This window comes from Chiloscyllium punctatum, chromosome 11 (assembly GCF_047496795.1).
Source record: "Chiloscyllium punctatum isolate Juve2018m chromosome 11, sChiPun1.3, whole genome shotgun sequence".
Lineage (NCBI taxonomy): Eukaryota > Metazoa > Chordata > Chondrichthyes > Orectolobiformes > Hemiscylliidae > Chiloscyllium > Chiloscyllium punctatum.
The window spans coordinates 96397209-96417852 of NC_092749.1; the positions used below are offsets into that span (position 1 = coordinate 96397209).

The window sequence follows — 20644 nt, forward strand, 5'->3', positions numbered from 1 at the left end:
CTACCAATTTCTATACCTGTAGCAGTTGGGACCCGTTAGCTTGCAATCCCCTTCCCTACTACAAAGTTTGATCTCCTGAGCACTTAGTCATAGAATCGTAGAGATGTACAGCATGGAAACAGACCCTTCGGTCCAACTTGTCCATGCTGACCAGATATCCCAACCCAATCTAGTCCCACCTGCCAGCACCTGGCTCATATCCCTCCAAACCCTTCCTATTCATATACCCATCCAAATGCCTGTCAAATGTTGCAATTGTACCAGCCTCCACCAGATCCTCTGGCAGCTCATTCCATATATGTACCACCCTCTGCATGAAAAAGTTGCCCCTTAGGTCTCTCTTATATCTTTCCCCTCTCACCCTAAATCTATGCCCTCTAGTTCTGGACTCCCCGACCCCAGGGAAAAGACTTTGTCTATTTATCCTATCCATGCCCCTCAATTTTGTAAACCTCTACAAGGTCACCCCTCAGCCTCCGACAATCCAGGAAAAACAGCCCCAGCCTGTTCAGCCCCTCCCTATAGCTCAAATCAACCAACCCTGGCAGCATCCTTGTAAATCTTTTCTGAACCCTTTCAAGTTTCACAACATCTTTCTGATACGAAGGAGACCAGAATTGCACGCAATATTCCAACAGTGGCCTAACCAGTGTTCTGTACAGCTGCAATATTACCTCCCAACTCCTGTACTCAATACTCTGACCAATAAAGGAAAGCATACCAAATGCCGCCTTCACTATCCTATCTATGTGTGATCCTACTTTCAAGGAGCTATGAACCTGCACTTCAAGGTCTTTGTTCAGCAACACTCCCTAAGACCTTAGCATTAAGTGTTTCAGTCCTGCTCAGATTTGTTTTCCCAAAATGCAGCACCTCACATTTATCTGAATTAAACTCCACCTGCCACTTCTCAGCCCATTGGCCCACCTGGTCAAGATCCTGTTGTAATCTGAGGTAACCCTCATCACTGTCCACCACACCTCCAATTTTGGTGTCATCTGCAAACTTACTAACTGTAACTGTTATGGTCGCATCCAAATCATTTATGTAAATGACAAAAAGTAGAGGACCCAGCACCGATCCTTGTGGCGCTCCACTGATCACAGGCCTCCAGTCTGAAAAACAATCCTCCACCACCACCCTCTGGCTTCTACCTTTGAGCCAGTTCTGTATCCAAATGGCTAGTTCTCCCTGTATTCCATGAGATCTAACCTTGCTAATCAGTCTCCCATGGGGGAACCTTGTCAAACGCCTTACTGAAGTCCATATAGATCACATCTACTGCTCTGCCCTCATCAATCTTCTTTGTTACTTCTTCAAAAAACTCAGTCAAGTTTGTGAGACATGATTTCCCACACAAAAAGCCATGCTGACTATCCCGAATCAATCCTTGCCTTTCCAAATACATGTACATCCTGTCTCTCAGGATTCCCTCCAACAACTTGCCCACCACTGAGGTCGTGCTCACTGGGCTATAGTTCCATGGCTTGTCTTTATCGCCCTTCTTAAACAGTGGCACCACGTTTGCCAACCTCCAGTCTTCCGGCACCTCACCTGTGACTATCAATGATACAAATATCTCAGCAAGAGGCCCAGCAATCACTTCTCTAGCTTCCCAGAGTTCTCGGGTGCACCTAATCAAGTCCTGGGGATTTATCCACCTTTAACCGTTTGAAGACATCCAGCACTTCCTCCTCTGTAATCTGGACATTTTGCAAGATGTCGCCATCTATTTCCCTACAGTCTATATCTTTCATATCCTTTTCCACAGTAAATACTGATGCAAAATATTAATTTAGTATCTCCCTCATTTTCTGTGGCTCCACACAAAGGCTGCCGATGATCTTTGAGGGGCCCTGTTCTCTCCCTAGTTACCCTTTTGTCCTTAATATATTTGTAAAAACCCTTTTGGATTCTCCTTAATTCTATTTGCAAAAGCTATCTCATGTCCCGGTTTTGCCCTCCTGATTTCCCTCTTATGTATACTCCTTCTTCCTTTATACTCTTCTAAGGATTCACTTGATCTATCCTGTCTATACCTGACACATGCTTCCTTGTTTTTCTTAACCAAACCTTCAATTTCTTTAGTCATCCAGCATTCCCTATATCTACCAGCCTTCCCTTTCACCCTGGCAGAAATATACTTTCTCTGGATTCTTGTTATCTCATTTCTGAAGGCTTCCCATTTTCCAGCCGTCCCTTTACCTGCAAACATCTGCCTCCAATCAGCTTTCAAAGGTTCTTGCCTTATACTGTCAAAATTTCCTTTCTCCAATTTAGAGCTTTAACTTTTAGATCTGGTCTATCCTTTTCCATCACTATTTTAAAACAAATAGAATTATGGTCGCTGGCCCAAAGTGCTCCCCACTGACACCTCAGTCACCTGCCCTGCCTTATTTCCCAAGAGTCGGTCAAGTTTTGCACTTTCTCTAGAAGGTCCATCCACATACTGAATCAGTAAATTCCTCTCCATCTGAACCTTTAACACTATGGTAGTCCCATTCGATGTTTGGCAAGTTAAAATCCCCTACCATAACTACCCTATTATTCTTACAGCTAGCTGAGATCTCCTTACAAGTTTGTTTCTGAATTTCCCTCTGACTTTTGGGGAGTCTATAATACAATCCCAATAGGGTGATCATCCCTTTCTTATTTCTCAGTTCCACCCAAATAACTTCCCTGGATGTTTTTCCGGGAATATCATCCCTCAGCACAGCTGTAATACTATCCCTTATCAAAAATGCTACTATCCCTCCTCTTTTGCCTCCCTTTCTATCCTTCCTGTAGCATTTGTATCCTGGAACATTCAGCTGCCAGTCCTACCCGTCCCAGAGCCATGTTTCCATAATTGCTATGATATCCCAGTCCCATGTTCCTAACCATGCCCTGAGTTCATCTGCCTTCCCCGTTAGGCCCCTTGCATTGAAATAAATGCAGTTTAATTTATTAGTCCTACCTTGTCCCTGCCTGCCCTGACTGTTTGTTTGACTCACGTCTGTTCTCAAGTGTACCAGTCTCAGATTGATCTCTTTCCTCATTATCTCCCTGGGTCCAACCCCTCCACCGTACTAGTTTAAATCCTCCCAAGCAGTTCTCGCAAATTTCCCTGCCAGTATATTAGTCTCATTCCAATTTAGGTGCAATCCGTCCTCCTTGTACACTTCACTTCTTCTACCCCAAAAGCGATTCCAATGATCCAGAAATGTGAATCCTTCTCCAATCACCAGTTCCTCAGCCATGCATTCATCTGCTCTATCCTCCTATTCCTACCCTCACTAGCTTGTAGCACTGGGAGTAATCTAGATCTTACTACCCATGAGCACCTCCTTTTTAAATTTCTGCCAAACTCTCTGTAATCTCCCTTCAGAATCTCAACCTTTTCCCTTCCTATATCGTTGGGTCCAATGTGGACAATGACCTCTTCCTAACCCTCTCTCCCGTGAGAACATTCTGCACCCTCTGAGACATCCTTGATCCTGGTACCAGGGAAACAGTGCACCAGGGAAACAACACGCCATTCTGCTTTTTTTTCTGCTGGCCACAAACGTCTGTCTGTACCTTGGAGTACAGAATTCCCTAACACAATTGATCTCTTGGAAGCCGACGTACCCCTCGTTGCATTAGAGCCAGTCTCAATACCAGAAACTTGGCTGTACGTTGTACATTCCCCTGAGAATCCATCACCCCCTACGTTTTCCAAAACAGCATACCTGTTTGAAATGGGTATATCCACAAAAGACTCCTGCCCGAGGTGCCTACCCCTCTCTCACCCTTCCTGGAGTTAACCCATCTTTGTGACTGTATCTGAGACTTTTCCCCCCTTCCTATAACTGCCATCCATCACATGCTGTTACAAATTCCTCATCGCTTCTATCTGTCTCTCCGACCGATCCACTCGATCTGATAAGATTCGCATCCAACAGCATTTGTGGCAGATATAATTCGCAGTAACCCTTAAACTCTCTTTAAACTCCCACATCTGACAAGAAGTGCACATCGCTGCAAAGGCCATTTTTGCTCCTTCACAATCTACAGACCCAGAAAATAACACTGTCTTATTCTTTTACAAAACACTGCACCAGGTTAAATAATAGCTATGGTTTATATTTTAAGTTTCATCAAGAGACTTATCTCCAAAAACACATTATCAAGAAAGAACTGTACTCACTAATATGCCTTTCTCTTGGACAGACTTAAAACAACAATTAACTTATCTGATTCTGTGTTGTGAACTTTACCCAAATTGGTTCCTCCAAGATTAGTTGTGAATTTCATTGTTTGTTAATTTTCCCAGATGCACTCCGATGTCCGATGCACATGAGTTCAAAACAGCAAAGGCAGCAACTGTGCAAGTTCCTCTCCCTCACGCTCTCCCTCTCGCCACCATGTGCTTCCTTTGTCTGTTCTTCTCCCTTTTAAAATTGCTGTTGTTTTGACTTCTGAAACACCTTGGACATATTTCTTCATTTTGGATTCTATTAATAAAAAAATGCAAGTTGTTTTATGGTTGGTAAGACCATTTAGGAATGGCTAGTTTAATTGGAAATTTGACAGGAATATGCTGACTGATTATTGGAAACATGGCCACAGGTGCTGACAAGCTACATCACACTAGTATTTAAAGTGTTATGTTTTGTAGTTACTACATCTAATCACAAAAAGAATCAGATGAAGATCTGAACAAGCCATGGGCAAAATTAGTTTCTTATGGCTTGTTTTGTTCTTGGTGGGCAAATGAAAACATTGTCTGTTCCTATTCCCTTGAAATGTAAAATAATTTCTACACTAAACTCTGAATCACAATTTTAAAATTCCTTCTACCTATGCAATATTCCACAGAGATGTCACTAAAATATTAGTGACCTAATGGCAAACTGATTTAGTGTGAAATTGTTGCATTGCTCCCATTAAGTTTTATTTATTTGTTCATTGGGTGTGAAAGTTGGCAGAGCTATCATTCATTGACCATTCCGAATTACTTTTGAGGAGGAGGTAGTGAGTTAGCATTCCTTGCACCAATTGTAACCTAATCACCAGTACATTTGTTGGTGTCATTTTATAACTTTAGGTGAAGTAGAGGTCATCGTGTAAGTGTAGAATCGTCAATGATTATATTAGTAATTATTCTAAAACTATGTCTGAGCAAAAAAAAACTCTGAAAATGTCTTACTACTTTTAATAAGAGCCTGAATTGAAAAGCTATTCTACTTTTGCAATCTTGTCAGACCTTGCTTTTTAAAAATAGGATGACTCAATTACCCAGTCCACTGTGCTTCTGCCCTGTTCTTTTTTCCTCCCCCCAGTTCTTCAATTTACGCAACATTACCCCTCCTAAAATTGCATATTTATCTGCCCTTGGCTTGGACTCCTTGTATGTTACATCGTTGAAGATTGATTCATCGCAATTTTATTGTCAAGAACGTGTGCATAAAAATATTATGGCAACTTGCATTTACTAGCACCTAAACACAGTAGCTACAAGAGCAGGTCAGAAGCTAGGAATACTGCAGTGAGTAACTCATCACCTGACTCCTCAAAGCCTGTCCACCATTGACAAGGCACAAGTCAGGAGTGTGATGGAATACTCCCCACTTGCCTGGATAAGTGCAATCCCAATAGCACTCAAGAAGCTTGGTACCATTCAAGACAAAGCAACCTGCTTGATTGGCATGACATCCTCAAGCATTTACTCCTTCCACCTTTGCTCTGGAACAACAGTGTGTACTATCTCCAAAATGCATTGCAGAAATTCACCAAAGATCCTCAGGCAGCGTCTTCCGAGCCCACAAACATTTCCATCTAGAAAGACAAGAGCAGCAGATATATGGGAGCACCATACCAAGTTCCCCTCCAAGCCACTCACCATCCTGACTTGGAAATATATTGACGTCTCTTCACTGTTGCTGGGTCAAAATCCTGGAATTCCCTCCCTAATGGCATTGTGGGTCAACCCACAGCAGGTGGACTGCAGCGGTTTAAGAAGGCAGCTCACCACCGCCTTCTCAAGTGCAACTAGGGATGGGCAATAAATACTGGCCAGCCAGCAACGCCCACATTCCCCTAATGTATTTTATTTAAAAAGCCTTTAATATTGTAAAGACACTTCCAAGACACTTCTCAGGACTGTGGTTGAACAAATTTTGTTACCAAATCTGATGAGGTATTCAGATCTCCATCTCCCGCATCCCTCTTGACAGCCTGCCCTTTCTTCCAGACTCCTTGCTACTGCATTCCTATTCGTGATCCCTCTCCCACACATGCGCACATACATAGCAATAATTTGTTTTAAAATATGAAAGAAAAGTAACAAATTCAATCAATATGACCTCTTCAGCATAAGACTTAGTGCATATATAATACCATGGTACAATTTGCAGAAGAACAGGGGAGTCTGTGTTCTGACGAACATTTCTTTTTTTTTTTTGCGCGCTCTCCCTCTCCCTCCTTCCCCCCCCCCCCCCGCCCCTTGTCTCTCTGTCCCTCTCTCTGTCTGTCCCTCTCTCTCTGTCTGTCCCTCTCTCTCTGTCTGTCCCTCTCTCTCTCTGTCTGTCCCTCTCTCTCTCTCTGTCTGTCCCTCTCTCTCTCTCTGTCTGTCCCTCTCTCTCTCTCTCTGTCTGTCCCTCTCTCTCTCTCTGTCTGTCCCTCTCTCTCTCTCTGTCTGTCCCTCTCTCTCTCTCTGTCTGTCTGTCCCTCTCTCTCTCTCTGTCTGTCCCTCTCTCTCTCTCTGTCTGTCTGTCCCTCCCTCCCTCTCTCTCTGTCTGTCCCTCCCTCTCTCTCGGTCTGTCCCTCCCTCTCTCTCGGTCTGTCCCTCCCTCTCTCTCGGTCTGTCCCTCCCTCTCTCTCGGTCTGTCCCTCCCTCTCTCTCGGTCTGTCCCTCCCTCTCTCTCGGTCTGTCCCTCCCTCTCTCTCGGTCTGTCCCTCCCTCTCTCTCGGTCTGTCCCTCCCTCTCTCTCGGTCTGTCCCTCCCTCTCTCTCGGTCTGTCCCTCCCTCTCTCTCGGTCTGTCCCTCCCTCTCTCTCGGTCTGTCCCTCCCTCTCTCTCGGTCTGTCCCTCCCTCTCTCTCGGTCTGTCCCTCCCTCTCTCTCGGTCTGTCCCTCCCTCTCTCTCGGTCTGTCCCTCCCTCTCTCTCGGTCTGTCCCTCCCTCTCTCTCGGTCTGTCCCTCCCTCTCTCTCGGTCTGTCCCTCCCTCTCTCTCGGTCTGTCCCTCCCTCTCTCTCGGTCTGTCCCTCCCTCTCTCTCGGTCTGTCCCTCCCTCTCTCTCGGTCTGTCCCTCCCTCTCTCTCGGTCTGTCCCTCCCTCTCTCTCGGTCTGTCCCTCCCTCTCTCTCTGTCGGTCTGTCCCTCCCTCTCTCTCTCTCTGTCTGTCCCTCCCTCTCTCTCTCTCTGTCTGTCCCTCCCTCCCTCTCTGTCTGTCTGTCCCTCCCTCCCTCTCTGTCTGTCTGTCCCTCCCTCCCTCCCTCTCTGTCTGTCTGTCCCTCCCTCCCTCTCTGTCTGTCTGTCCCTCCCTCCCTCTCTGTCTGTCTGTCCCTCCCTCTCTCTCTCTGTCTGTCCCTCCCTCTCTCTCTCTCTGTCTGTCCCTCCCTCTCTCTCTCTCTGTCTGTCCCTCCCTCTCTCTCTCTCTGTCTGTCCCTCCCTCTCTCTCTGTCTGTCTGTCCCTCCCTCTCTCTCTGTCTGTCTGTCCCTCCCTCTCTCTCTGTCTGTCTGTCCCTCCCTCTCTCTCTGTCTGTCTGTCCCTCCCTCTCTCTCTGTCTGTCTGTCCCTCCCTCCCTCTCTGTCTGTCTGTCCCTCCCTCCCTCTCTGTCTGTCTGTCCCTCCCTCCCTCTCTGTCTGTCTGTCCCTCCCTCCCTCTCTGTCTGTCTGTCCCTCCCTCTCTCTCTGTCTGTCTGTCTCTCCCTCTCTCTCTGTCTGTCTGTCTCTCCCTCTCTCTCTGTCTGTCTGTCTCTCCCTCTCTCTCTGTCTGTCTGTCTCTCCCTCTCTCTCTGTCTGTCTGTCTCTCCCTCTCTCTCTGTCTGTCTGTCTCTCCCTCTCTCTCTGTCTGTCTTCTTCCCCCCCCCTTCCTGCCCCGCCCCCCTCTCCCTCTCCTTCTTCGCCCCGCCCCCCCCCCCCGTGTCTCTTGCGTGCGCGTGCACTCCCCCTCCCTCTCTCGCGCGCTCCCTAAGCCAGCATGTTTAGCACCTCCTTAATAGCTGTGGGGAAGGTAAAGATGAGCTGCTTTCCTAAACTACTGCAGTCCTCAGGATGTAGGGTTATCCACAATGCTGTTAGATAGGGACTTCCAGGATATTAACTCTATAATAATGGAGGAATGATTATAAACTTCCAAGCCAGAAAGCTTGTTTTCCCCACATCTGCTACCCTTGTACTCCTAAGTGTGGGGGTCACATGTGGCAAATGCTGCCAGAGGGGTCTTAGTGAACTGCTGCAATGCATCTTGTCACAGATGCACACTGCTGTCACTATGTCACTGGTGAAGATTTGACTGTTGAAGATAGTAAATGGGTGCCGATCAGTTTGGCTGCTTACTCCTGAATAATGTCAAGCTTTTTGTGTTGGAGCTGAATCCATCCAGGCAAGTGGAGACTGTTCCCTTGCGCTTCTGATTCATGCTTTGTTGATAATGGACAGGCATTAGGGAAATGGGAGATGAATTACTTGCTGCAGAATTACGTCTTCTGACTAGCTGTTGTAGCCACAATATTTAAACAGCTGGTCCCGCTTAATTTCTGGCCATTGGCAACCCCAGATGTGATGCTGTTATGTATCAACTGCTGATGCGTTTTATCGCGTTCCAGTTGAGTCCATGGCCCAGAAATTGAAATGGCCAGAGTTGTTTTTGCAAAATAACTTGGAATTGCACATTCGGACCATGCAGAAATCAGTCCATACTCTCTCTAAGAATTAACTGGAAATTTTAAATAGGGGTGTTACACTGATTACCTAGAACCCCTGTGAAAATGTTCTCTGATGCACATGAGGTTAATAGTTATTCAGAAAAATTTGAGCATTGAAAGCCACCTCTAATACACAGATATGCACACATACACATTGAACCTCCCACACTCTGCCTCCTCACCAGCATGGCATCTGACACCCCCTGCCCAAACACCACCCACCACTACCACTTAACTTTGATATGCCTACTCCCAGCTGTTTCATTATGGCTACGGAATATTTCTAGAAACGGGGATGTAGAGACCACACAGATTCTCTCTGCTGTCTACAAGCATTCCTGGTTTGGTCTCCACTGTTTCATAACATGTTTCATCCAGGAAATTAGAGAGCTGAATCACTCAAAACATAAGTGTTTTTATGTGCAATCAGTGTCAGAAACCGTGTTTATGACCCTGATCGCAAAACCTGGGCGCTCACTTCAAAAGCATGTAACTGGAGTTAAAATATTCTGGGACATGTTCATTTTGAGAAAGATATTGCAGAAATTCAAGTTTGTTTTTCTGAACAAAATCTCATAAATGCTAAAAATTGACAGTGTCTTTGGAGAAAATATGCAAAGTTGGTATTTCAGGTGGTTGACTCCTGTTTCTCTGTCCATACTTGCTAGCTCACCTGAGTATTCAGAGTTTCCTCTTTTTGTTTTGGATTTCTACCATCAGTATTCTGCTTTCTGTTCTTTGCTTGTGCAGTCTCATTTAGCACTATCCCTCTTTGTTTATCTGCCGCTCCCAGATACTGATAAACATGTTCATTTAGGCCAGCCACCATAATGCTCCCGACCTCTGAATCTCCTTCTCTCAACCTTTGTGGCTTATAATTTCCTTTTTTTTAATGTTTTCATGAAGATTCTTCAATTTTATACTCTCTTGCTTTCTTTTCTCCTCTGTATGACTGACATGTAAGTAGGCTTATCCAAAATGCTTTGGTGAATCTTGAATTACAGCAAAGGAAACTTATTCTGGGAAACTTTTGTAAAATTTAAGATTAGATACTGTTTTTGAAATATAGATGTGTAGTCTTGAACAAGTGTGTCCATGAAACATGACAGAATTCACAATGTATACTCGCATGATGAGGGATTGTGTAAAGGATGACTGTCTAGAAAGTATCTGAAATTAGTTATAATTCATGAGTTAAACAAAGTGGCTGATGATGTGAGAAGAGTATTTACAACATCACTGATAATCATGCAAACAACTTTTTTTCCAAAAAAAGATCAAATGACTTGTTTAACACTGAGCTTCACCAAACAGCAGTAAGTTTTGGAGATCTGGAAACTGTTGAACCAAGTAGTATTCAGGAATGTCAAAAACCCACCTAAGCGGTGGAGTGAATGGGGATAACCAAACGGAGTATTGGAGAGACAAGAGAACATAAGACAAGGAACAGAAGTAAAGTCAGTTCTTCTATAATGCAATAGTTGCGTTCTTGTGCAACCCTGCCCATTGTGGAAAAATCATGCTTTAGAAACAGCACTTAGTGTTGGCACTGTAATTGCATTACTGTCAACACATGTTTTAAAAGTTCATGCTGTAGAAACAGCGTCCCCAACTTGACAATCGCCTTACAGCGACATCACATTGATGAAACGTACGTTAAAACACAACAACCTGTAGGCCATTCAGCCCAAACTTTGAGTCTGGTATAAATTGCAAAAGAGCATGGCTATATAAGGGCATAAAATTTATGGGGAAGCAAAGTAGCTTGGATACTAGAAGTCTGAAATTAAAAAAAAGTGTTGGAGCATACAGATCTAGCATAGAGAGAGCAGTTGTTTGTTTCAAATGTGTGAAGTTTGACCAGAACGGAGGTCTGTGGGTAAAATTATCTTTAAATATGCATTATATTGGTTAGAAATTTGGCCTCTAGATGTTTTTGCCCTGCAATATGTTTGATCAGAACAGAATGAAATGTCCTGATGGATATTTCCTGAGGATGGCAGTGATTTCAGTGACCTGAGTGATTTGTTGTACTACTTCAGCAAACTAATGCCAATCACTCAGAGGACACAGAGTCACACACAGATCAAACTGGAAAGGGTTAGCAAGATTTTCCAATTGCCTGAAGAGTGTAAGTTAGTTATTTGGTTCCCTTTCACAACAGGTGAATTACCATTTTATTCAATGAAATTTCATATGCAGCTGTGAATGACCAGAGCGCTCAATGGGTGAATTGTTAGTATAGTCAATATATACCATCCCATCAATATTTTTATTGAAAATCTGGCTTTTAAAAATATTCTTTTGTGAAATTTGAGTACAGCATATGGGTAATATTTTCATTCAACATTTTTTCTTCTCTGCAGGATAACATTTTGCCATCTGCCCTTCCAGAGTAAATGGTTGTATGTTGGCACAGAAAGAGGCAATGTACATATTGTCAACGTGGAGTCTTTCACACTCTCAGGCTATGTTATTATGTGGAATAAAGCCATTGAACTGTGAGTGTCTTATTTTTGTGGTGCATGGTTAATAAAGTTTCCTGTTTACTGTTGTGCAATAGATAATTTATATGCTTATTTTCCTACAAAAGATTAATTTTTCTGTCAAAATTTGGTAGCGTTGTTTGCCCCACTACAGACGTTTCAATTCATTGTGGCAAATAGCAATTATTTTTGACAGTTACCTTTTTATTATTCTTGTATCTGTATATAGAATTAAATTTGGCTCAAACACATGAGACAAACTCTGCCATTCAGGAGGTTTTGTATGCAAAACTTTATATTATTGGGGTATGGTGGTTAAGCCAATCAGCTCAAATAAAGACAATTATGTGCTCTTTAAAACTAATATTCTAATTGACAATTCTGAGTTTTAGACAAATGTTCTTATTTTCTTCTGATCAAATCGCAAAGGATTTTGCACATGTATTTCACAAAGGCCAAGGACAGTTTTTAAAGTCCTTTTGGTGCTTTCATTGTGAGAAAGGGCCAGGGAAGTCTGGAAGGCTAACAGTGATTTACAAGTAAAATCAAAGGCAAAAGGATCTTGTTTATATTCCAGTTTTATTAAATTTAGGTACAGAAAGTTCAGAAGCTGTTTTGTATCTATGCTGTGAGGAATAAAGTTTGTTTCATGTAAATCCTTTCGACTTTTCTCCATACTTAAACAGATTTTGTAACAATTAATTTAGTAGTTAATTTATAAGACTAGGGTTTTTAGCCTGTTTAACTGTTTTGACATTCAATTAGATTAGGGATGATTTACACCTCAGTTAATACCTGTCTTGTTTACACAACAATTAAGTCAAATAAAAATAAGTACATGCAGTTCTGCTATAACGTGCATTTTGTCAATCAAATTGACTGCAATGCGATTGGCGAACAAGATGCTGTTTCTAAAGCGCAAACTTTTAAAACGTGTTGGCTATAATGAGATTGCATCACCAACACTTAGTGCTATTTTTATTGCATGATTTTTATATAGCACGGGGTCGCATACGAACACAATTAGCACATAATAGCAGAACTACCTGTACTTCAGTTTTTAAATTTTCAATGGACTGAGCCTCAGCATTTTTTTTGTGGATGAGAGTTCTAAATTTCACGACCTTTTAATGTGAAATAGTGCTTCTAACCTTATTAACTTTAATTTTATGATCATACCCCTCATGTTCTAGAATCATCCATCCAACCAGAGGCAACAACTTGTCTCTATCAATAATTTTGAACATCTCCATTAGATTGCCTCAGATCTTCTACATTGTTGTTTTGTATTGTCCTTTAGTGATTGTATTAAGAGCTATGTAGATATTTCTTGTTTTAGATTGCCAAATGGTGTAGCCCTGGCAACAACATTGGCTGGAAAGGCATAGTGCAAAGGATATGAACGTTTATTCAGATGTTTAGCCATTCACAATAATTTTTTTTAATGAACTCTAGTTTAAATCTTGCCTATGTTTGGGTGTGCAGGACATGCCAAATATCTGATGACATTGAAAAGGAAGCAGGAAGCCTGTTGGGCAGATGAGATTGATTTAAAAGTTACACTAATACATTCAGCCTCTCACGTGGTCACTTTGTGTAGTCAAATTTATTTTTGAAACTAAATGATCCATGGCAACAACATAAATTGGCATCATCATGGATCAGTGAGTGTTCTTATTTTGTCTTTCCTCCTCAAAACACCTTTTACTGAGAACTCTTTAACAACCAACATAAACATCAATGATGTGGGAATAGATAATTCAGCTCCTTTTAACCTGTTTTGACTGAGCTGTACCTTAATTCCATATCCCTTGACATCCTTTCCCTTAAAATGTTGAGGTTCATTCAAAATGCCTGGGTGTGAAAACATCTCTCATATTAAGGCAGGTATCCCTATTATTAAATGGCCAGTTAATTTTTTTTCCAAATTATAACACCTTTTGTGATATGACAAATGCATTTAGCTAAGTACACTGATCCAGAAGCAGGAAAATGCTGGCCAAAAGAAACATCAGAATATTTTGTTGGTTTTGTGTTGTATATTAGGTGTAACACAGTGAGTGCATGAAAAGTCTAAAATTTTTACTTAGTTATGCAGATGAATAAGATTTGTCTCAATCAGAGCAAAAGAAACTTCCTTATACTCATTTTCCTTGAACTGTAATATTTACCTGATTGCATGAGGAATACTGCCCAGATATATTTGAACTGCAACTGGCAAAGCGCTAGATTCAACTTGTGGGAAACTTCTTGTACAAGCCACTCCTTTCCATTATCCTTTGAACTTGTTACTCCTTCTCAGACCTGTGACTAACTCTCCTGCATTTTCCTTTTTTGAAGCCTTTACAGCCTGATTTCCAACCCTCACTAACATTGAAAGGCCCAGATTGAGTTACATTGTCTCTGACTGACAATGGTGCATTGACTGCTGTATCCTTTGAATTAACTATCATTATCCTTCCTCCTCCTCCTGTGTTGCTCAACATAATGAAATTACCCTCACTTAGTTCTGCTAGTACCCTATATGATCGTAACCATAAAATCTTTATTCATGGATCCAAGGCTGCTGCTCATTTACATACTTTGCCATATCATCCACTGACATTGTCTTAGCATCCACTTATATTCCAATAACCTTCAGTTCTTTTTTACCTTTGAACTGAACCGATCTTCCACCTTATTTGATCCACTAAACTAAACTTGACTTTTTGCAACCCCTGCACACCCTCTATTGTAACTAAACTGTACTTCCAATTTCAGACGTTCATCACAAAGATAACTTCCCCTCTTACCTTGGTCCACTTGCTTTTGAAACTCTCATTCCATTCTGCTCTTAACTACAACATACACATTTTTGACAGGCATTTCATGCTGTATCCTCCATGAACTAGTTTTGTCTAAAACCCATTTGCAGATATCCATGCCACTAGGTGATGTCCTACTGGTATTGTTGCTCAACTATTAATCCAGAAACTTGGCTAATATTTTGGGGACCCAGATTTGGATCCCACCATGATAGATGGTTGTAAGAATCAAACCATTGTCAACTGTTGGAAGAACCCTTCTGGTTCACTGACTTCCTTTAGGCAAGAAAATTTGCATTTGAACTTGGTCTGACATATATGACTTCAGAGCCACAGCAATGTGACTCTCAACTGCCCTCTGAATTGGCCTAGCAAGCTATTCTACTCGAGGGCTGCTAGGGATAGCTAATAAATATTGGCCAGCCAGCAACACCCACAGTACACAAGTGAGTAAAATAAAAATCATACCTCACTTGCCTATGACCTCTAACTTTGCCATAGAATCCCTACAGTGTGGGAACAGGCCCGTCAACCCAACAAGGCCACACTGACTCTTTGAAGAGTAACGCAACCCAAACCCATTCCCTTACAATGACCCCTGACTAATGCACCTAACTTACACATCCCTGAACACTATATGGGCAGTTTAGCATGTATTCCCCCAGCTTACCATCTTTTAAATTGTTAGGCTTTTTCAACTATCATTAGTAAGTCAACCCATGTTTCTTAGCCTTTTCCAATGCTGACATAATCTCTCTCCTCTGTTACCTGACCTGAGTCTCTCATGCCTCCTTCCTCCTCCTTTTGCCTAAACCATCTTGGATCAATACATCAGAACTCCCTTTCTAAACACCAATATTCCCTCTGTATTTCACAAAACAATCTACATGACCAAGCTGTTGGCCATCCACACTTCTCACCACTTCCTTACTGTTCCTTTTTCCCTTTTTGTACTGTCAAGTGCCTGGTGACATTTTTTTTAAAGGTGCTACATAAATGCAAGTTTTCTGTAATTGTGTTTTGAGAGATTGATGCCCAGTCAATTGGCCTATCTGAATGCTGCCTGGCTAGCTTTTGTTGATGGTTGGTTGATCAATTGGAATACTATCTGCTGTTATTTCACTGCTTGGGTTTGGTTTATAACACCAAAGTATTGCAACTACTTTTTATTCCTCTTTTGCAGCTAAGATTTGTGCCTGGGTACTTGTACCTAAAATGGTGCCATAAAAGGTTACTTTGTAAAACTTTTCACTGTACTCCTATACTTGAGTACACATGAGAATAAAGGATGTTCTATACTAATCTTGCGATTGGTTATATGCCACATTTTTGAATTAATTCTTTCAGCTGGATTAAATTGCATCAGTCTAAGAAACTAGCTGAATTAAGTTGTTGTTGTAAAAAGTTGCTCTTTGTGCAAGTTGTAATCTTTGCTAGTTTTGTACTGTGTGAAATCTTTACACAGCCATGTTTTTTCCTTTCTTTAACAACTAAATGAATGTTTTAATTTCAGATCATCAAAAACTCACCCAGGATTAATTGTTCACATCAGTGACAACCCTATGGATGAAGGCAAGGTACATGTGTCTTGAATAATGGGTATCTGCTGAAAATTGGCCTCAGTGACAATGAATTGTGAAAAATGGTGGTTGTTGAAGATTTGCTCAGATACTGTGTCAGCTGTACTACAGTTATTAAACATTCAATTCTCCAACGTATCCTGTTCTGAGATTATACTCGAACTAAAATGAATCCTTTTATATTAGGACTATATTTATGTTGTAAATTATTCAATTAAGTTTACATTTCTTGTACTGCTTGGTTCGTTCCACTAGTTAAGAGCTTCTGATGTATTTTTCATTGTACTTAACTGTTTCAAAATATTGATTTCTGTTTGCCTTGATCTGAATGAAAAGGTCTTTAGATCTCAAAGCCATGTTATAACACCAAAGTATTGGTGTTAGCTGTAGATTGTGTCAAAAGATGCACACCAATTTTTTGCAATTGCACAGAAATTTTGCTTTTAAGTAAAACATAGCTTGGAGAAGATGGTTGGTGTGGACTAGTGGGACTGAAGACTTTCCATGCTGTAAGACTCCATGACTCTAAGTCCACGTACTGATTCACTTGTAATTGTAGGCACTATATAGGTAAAAACTTTTGCAGTGCAGTTTTGGTATTGGACTTTGCTTTAATCAAATTCGTAAAAACAATGACTGCAGATGCTGAAAATCAAATACTGGATTAGTGGTGCTGGAAGAGCACAGCAGTTCAGGCAGCATCCAACGAGCAGCGAAATCAACGTTTCGGGATGAAGGGCTTTTGCCCGAAACGTTGATTTCGCTGCTCGTTGGATGCTGCCTGAACTGCTGTGCTCTTCCAGCACCACTAATCCAGTATTTAATCAAATTGGGTAGATCTGCCTTGAGTTATTGACATCCAGGGTAAACCTGAAATGTCAGGAAAAGTGCAAATAAAAGCCTACACAGGCTTCAGTAGAGGGAGGAACTGAAGCAAATCAGTATTAGTGGGGAAATGGTTATAGGGATTAAAAGCTGATAAATCTTAGAATGTTTTACTGGACTGGAGGGTTTGAGTTTTAAGGAGAGGCTGGGACTTTTTTTAGTCCCTTGGAGTGTAAGAGGTTGAAGGGTGTCCTTGTATCGAGATTTATAAAATCATGAGGGGCTTAGAGAAGATGAATAGCAAAGGTATTTTCCCTAGGGTAGGGGAATTCAAAGACAGGGCATAGATTTAAGGTGAGGGGAGAACTTTTTCAGTGTGGTTCATGTATGGAAGGAGCTGCAAGAGGAATTGGCAGTGGCAGATATAGTAACAATATTGAAAAGACATTTGGACAGGTACATGGATAAGAATGATTTGCGCCAAAAATGAGACTAATTCAGTTTAAAAAACCTGGTTGGCATGGACGGTTTGGGCTGAAGGGTTTGCTTCCATACTATATGACACTGTCTCTTTCCCAGTTATAGAGCCATAGAAATGTACAGAACAGAAACCGACCCTTTGGTCCAACTTGTCCATGCCAACCAGATATCCTAACCCAACCTAGTCCCACCTGCCAGCACCCGGCCCATATCCTTCCAAACCTTCCCTATTCCTACACCCATCCCAATGTCTTTTAAATGTCGCAATTGTACTAGTCTCCACACTTCCTCTGGCAGCTCATTCCATACACGCACCACCCTCTGCATGGAAAAGGTTGCCCCTTAGGTCTCTTTTATATCTTTCCCCTCTCGCCCTAAACCTATGCCCTCTAGTTCTGGATTCCCCAACCCCAGGGAAAAGACTCTGCCTAATTATCCTATCCATGCCTCTCATGATTTTATAAACCTCTGTAAGGTCAGCCCTCAGCCTCTGACGATTTAGGGAAAATAACCCTAGCCTACTCAACTTCTCCCTACAGCTCAAATCCTCCAATCCTGGCAACATCCTTGTAAATCTTTTCAGAACCCTTTCAAGTTTCACAACATCTTTCCAATAGGAAGGAGATTAGAGTTGCACGCAATATTCCAACAGTGGCCTAACCAATGTCCTGTACAGCTGCAAGATGACCTCCCAACTCCTATACTCCGACCAATAAAGCATACTAAACACCACCTTCACTATCCTGACTACCTGCGACTCCACTTTCAAGGTGCTATTAGTCCAGTCCTTGCCTTTGCAAATACATGTACATCCTGTCCCTCAGGATTCCCTCCAATTACTTGCCCACCACTGAGGTCAGGCTCACTGGTCTGTAGTTCCCTGGCTTGTCCTTACCACCCTTATTAAACAGTGGCACCATGTTAGCGAACCTCCAGTCTTCTGGCACCTCATCTGTGACTTTCGATGGTACAGATATCTCAGTAATCGGTTCAGCAATCACTTCTCTAGCTTCCCACAGAGTTCTTGGGTACACCTGATCAGGTCCTGGGGATTTATCCACCTTTATGCGTTTTAAGACATCCAGCACTTCCTCCTCTGTAATATGGACATTTTGCAAGGTGTCACCATCTATTTCCCTGCATTTTATATCTTCCATGTCCTTTTCCACAGTAAAATACTGATGCCAAATGCTCGTTTTGAATCTCCCCCATCTCTTGCGGTGCCACACAAAGGCCACTTTGCTGATCTTTGAGGGGCCCTATTCTCTCCCTAGTTACCCTTTTGTCCTTAATATATTTGTAAAAACTCTTTGGATTCTCCTTAATTCTATTTGCCAAAGCTATCTCATGTCCCCTTTTTGCCCTCCTGATTTCCCTCTTAAGTATACTTCTACTGCCTTTATACTCTAAGGATTCACTTGGTCTATCCTGTCTATACCTGACATATGCTTCCTCCTTTTTCTTAACCAAACCCTCAATTTCTCAAGTCATCCAGCATTCCCTATAGCTACCAGCCTTTCCTTTCACCCTAACAGGAATATACTGTCTCTGGACTCTTGTTATAACATTTCTGAAGGCTTCCCATTTTCCAGCCGTCCCCTTACCTGCGAATATCTGCCTCCAGTCAGTTTTTGAAAGTTCTTACCAATAACCGTCAAAATTAGCCTTTCTTCAATTTAGAACTTCAACTTTTAGATCTGGTCTATTCTTTTCCATCACTATTTTAAATCTAATAGAATTATGGTCGCTGGCAGCCCCAAAGTGCTCCCCCACTGACACCTCAGTCACCTGCCCTGCCTTATTTCCCAAGATTAGGTCAAGTTTTGCACCTTCTCTGGTAGGTACATCCACATACTGAATCAGAAAATGTTTTTGTACATATGTAACAAATTCCTCTCCACCCTAAATCCTCTAAACCCTTAACACTATGGCAGTCCCAGTCTATGTTTGGATAGTTAAAAATCCCCTACCATTACCACCCTATTATTCTAACAGATAACTGAGATCTCCTTACAAGTTTTGTTTCTCAATTTCTCTTATTAGGGGGTCTATAATTATTTCTTATTTCTCACTTCCATGCAAATAACTTCCCTGGATGTATCTCTGGGAATATCCTCCCTCAGTACAGCAGTAATGCTATCTCTTATCAAAATTGCCACTCCCCCTTCTCTCACCTCCCTTTCTGTCCTTTCTGTAGCATTTGCATCCTGAAACATTAAGCTGCTAGTCTTGTCCAACCCTGAGCCATGTTTCTGTAAATGCTCTGATATCCCAGTCCCATGTTCCTAACCATGCCCTGGGTTCATCTGCTTTCCCTGTTCGGCCTCTTGCATTGAAATAAATGCAGTTTAATTTATCAGTTCACCTTGTTCTCTGCTTTGTCCCTGTCTGTCCTAATGGTTTGACTCGCTTCTGTTCTCAACTGTACCAGTCTCAGATTGATCTCTTTCCTCACTGTCTCCCTATATTTTCCAAAACAGCATACTTGTTTGAAATGGGGTTAGCCATAGAAGACTCCTGCACTACCTGCCTACCTTTCTCACCTTTTCCTGGAGTTAACCCATCTATGTGACTGTATCTGTGACTTTTCCCCCCTTCCTATAACTGCCAACTGTCACATCCCATTGCTCTTGTAAATTCCTCATTGCCTCTAACTGTCTCGCCACTGATCCATTTGATCTGTTGGATTCGCAACCAACAGCATTTATTACAGATATAATCCTCAGTAACATGTAAACTCCCCCTCAAATCCCACATCTGACAAGAAGAGCACATCAGGTAAAAACAATGACTGCAGATGCTAGAAACCAGATTCTGGATTAGTGGTGCTGGAAGAGCACAGCAGTTCAGGCAGCATCCAAGGAGCTTCGAAATCGATGTTTTGGGCAAAAGCCCTTTGCCCGAAACATCGATTTCGAAGCTCCTTGGATGCTACCTGAACTGCTGTGCTCTTCCAGCACCACTAATCCAGAAAGAAGAGCATATCAATCTACTAAAGGCCATTTTTGCTGCTTTCAATCTGCAGACTCAAAGTAGCACCATCTTACTCCCCTACAAAACACTGCTCCAGGTTAAATTAATACTTATGGCTTATACTTTTAAGTTTAATCAAGAGACCTATCTCAATGTAACATATAATCAAGAAAGAACCCACTCTACTCACTACTGCAGACTTATTGTAAGGCTATGCTTAAAATGTTCATTTATCTGTTTCTGTGCTGTGACCACTCCCAAACAGGTTCCTGCAAAATTAGTTGTGAATTTTGCTGTTTGTTAATTTTCCCAGACGCACACCGATGTCCAGCAATATGAATTCAAACCGCAAAAGCAGTAATTGTGCAGGTTCACTGCTGTATCAGTTAGCAATGTGGGTTTCTTTCTCTCTCTTTCTCTCCTACACCATGTGCTTCCTTTGTCTGTTCCTTTCCCTTTTTAAAAGTGCTGTTGTTTTGACTTTTTTCCGCTAAGTTCCAAAACAATGCAACAGCATATAAAATAGAAATTGCTGCTCTTGGAATTCAAGGAAATCACCTCCAACACCTAAAGTACCTCAAAAAAGAGCAGTCTGTTAAAACCAGA

General features: G+C 42.1%; 1 protein-coding gene across 6 annotated transcripts in view; it reads left to right on the top strand.

Moving 5' to 3' along the window:
• Positions 1–20644, top strand: part of stxbp5a (syntaxin binding protein 5a (tomosyn)) — a 235196-nt gene that overhangs the window by 75565 nt on the left and 138987 nt on the right. For all 6 annotated transcript variants that reach the window (XM_072581320.1, XM_072581323.1, XM_072581321.1 and 3 more), the window contains 2 exons: positions 11257–11391; positions 15694–15757. In XM_072581320.1, coding sequence (XP_072437421.1) covers positions 11257–11391; positions 15694–15757 — 199 coding nt within the window. The remainder of the gene's footprint in view (positions 1–11256; positions 11392–15693; positions 15758–20644) is intronic.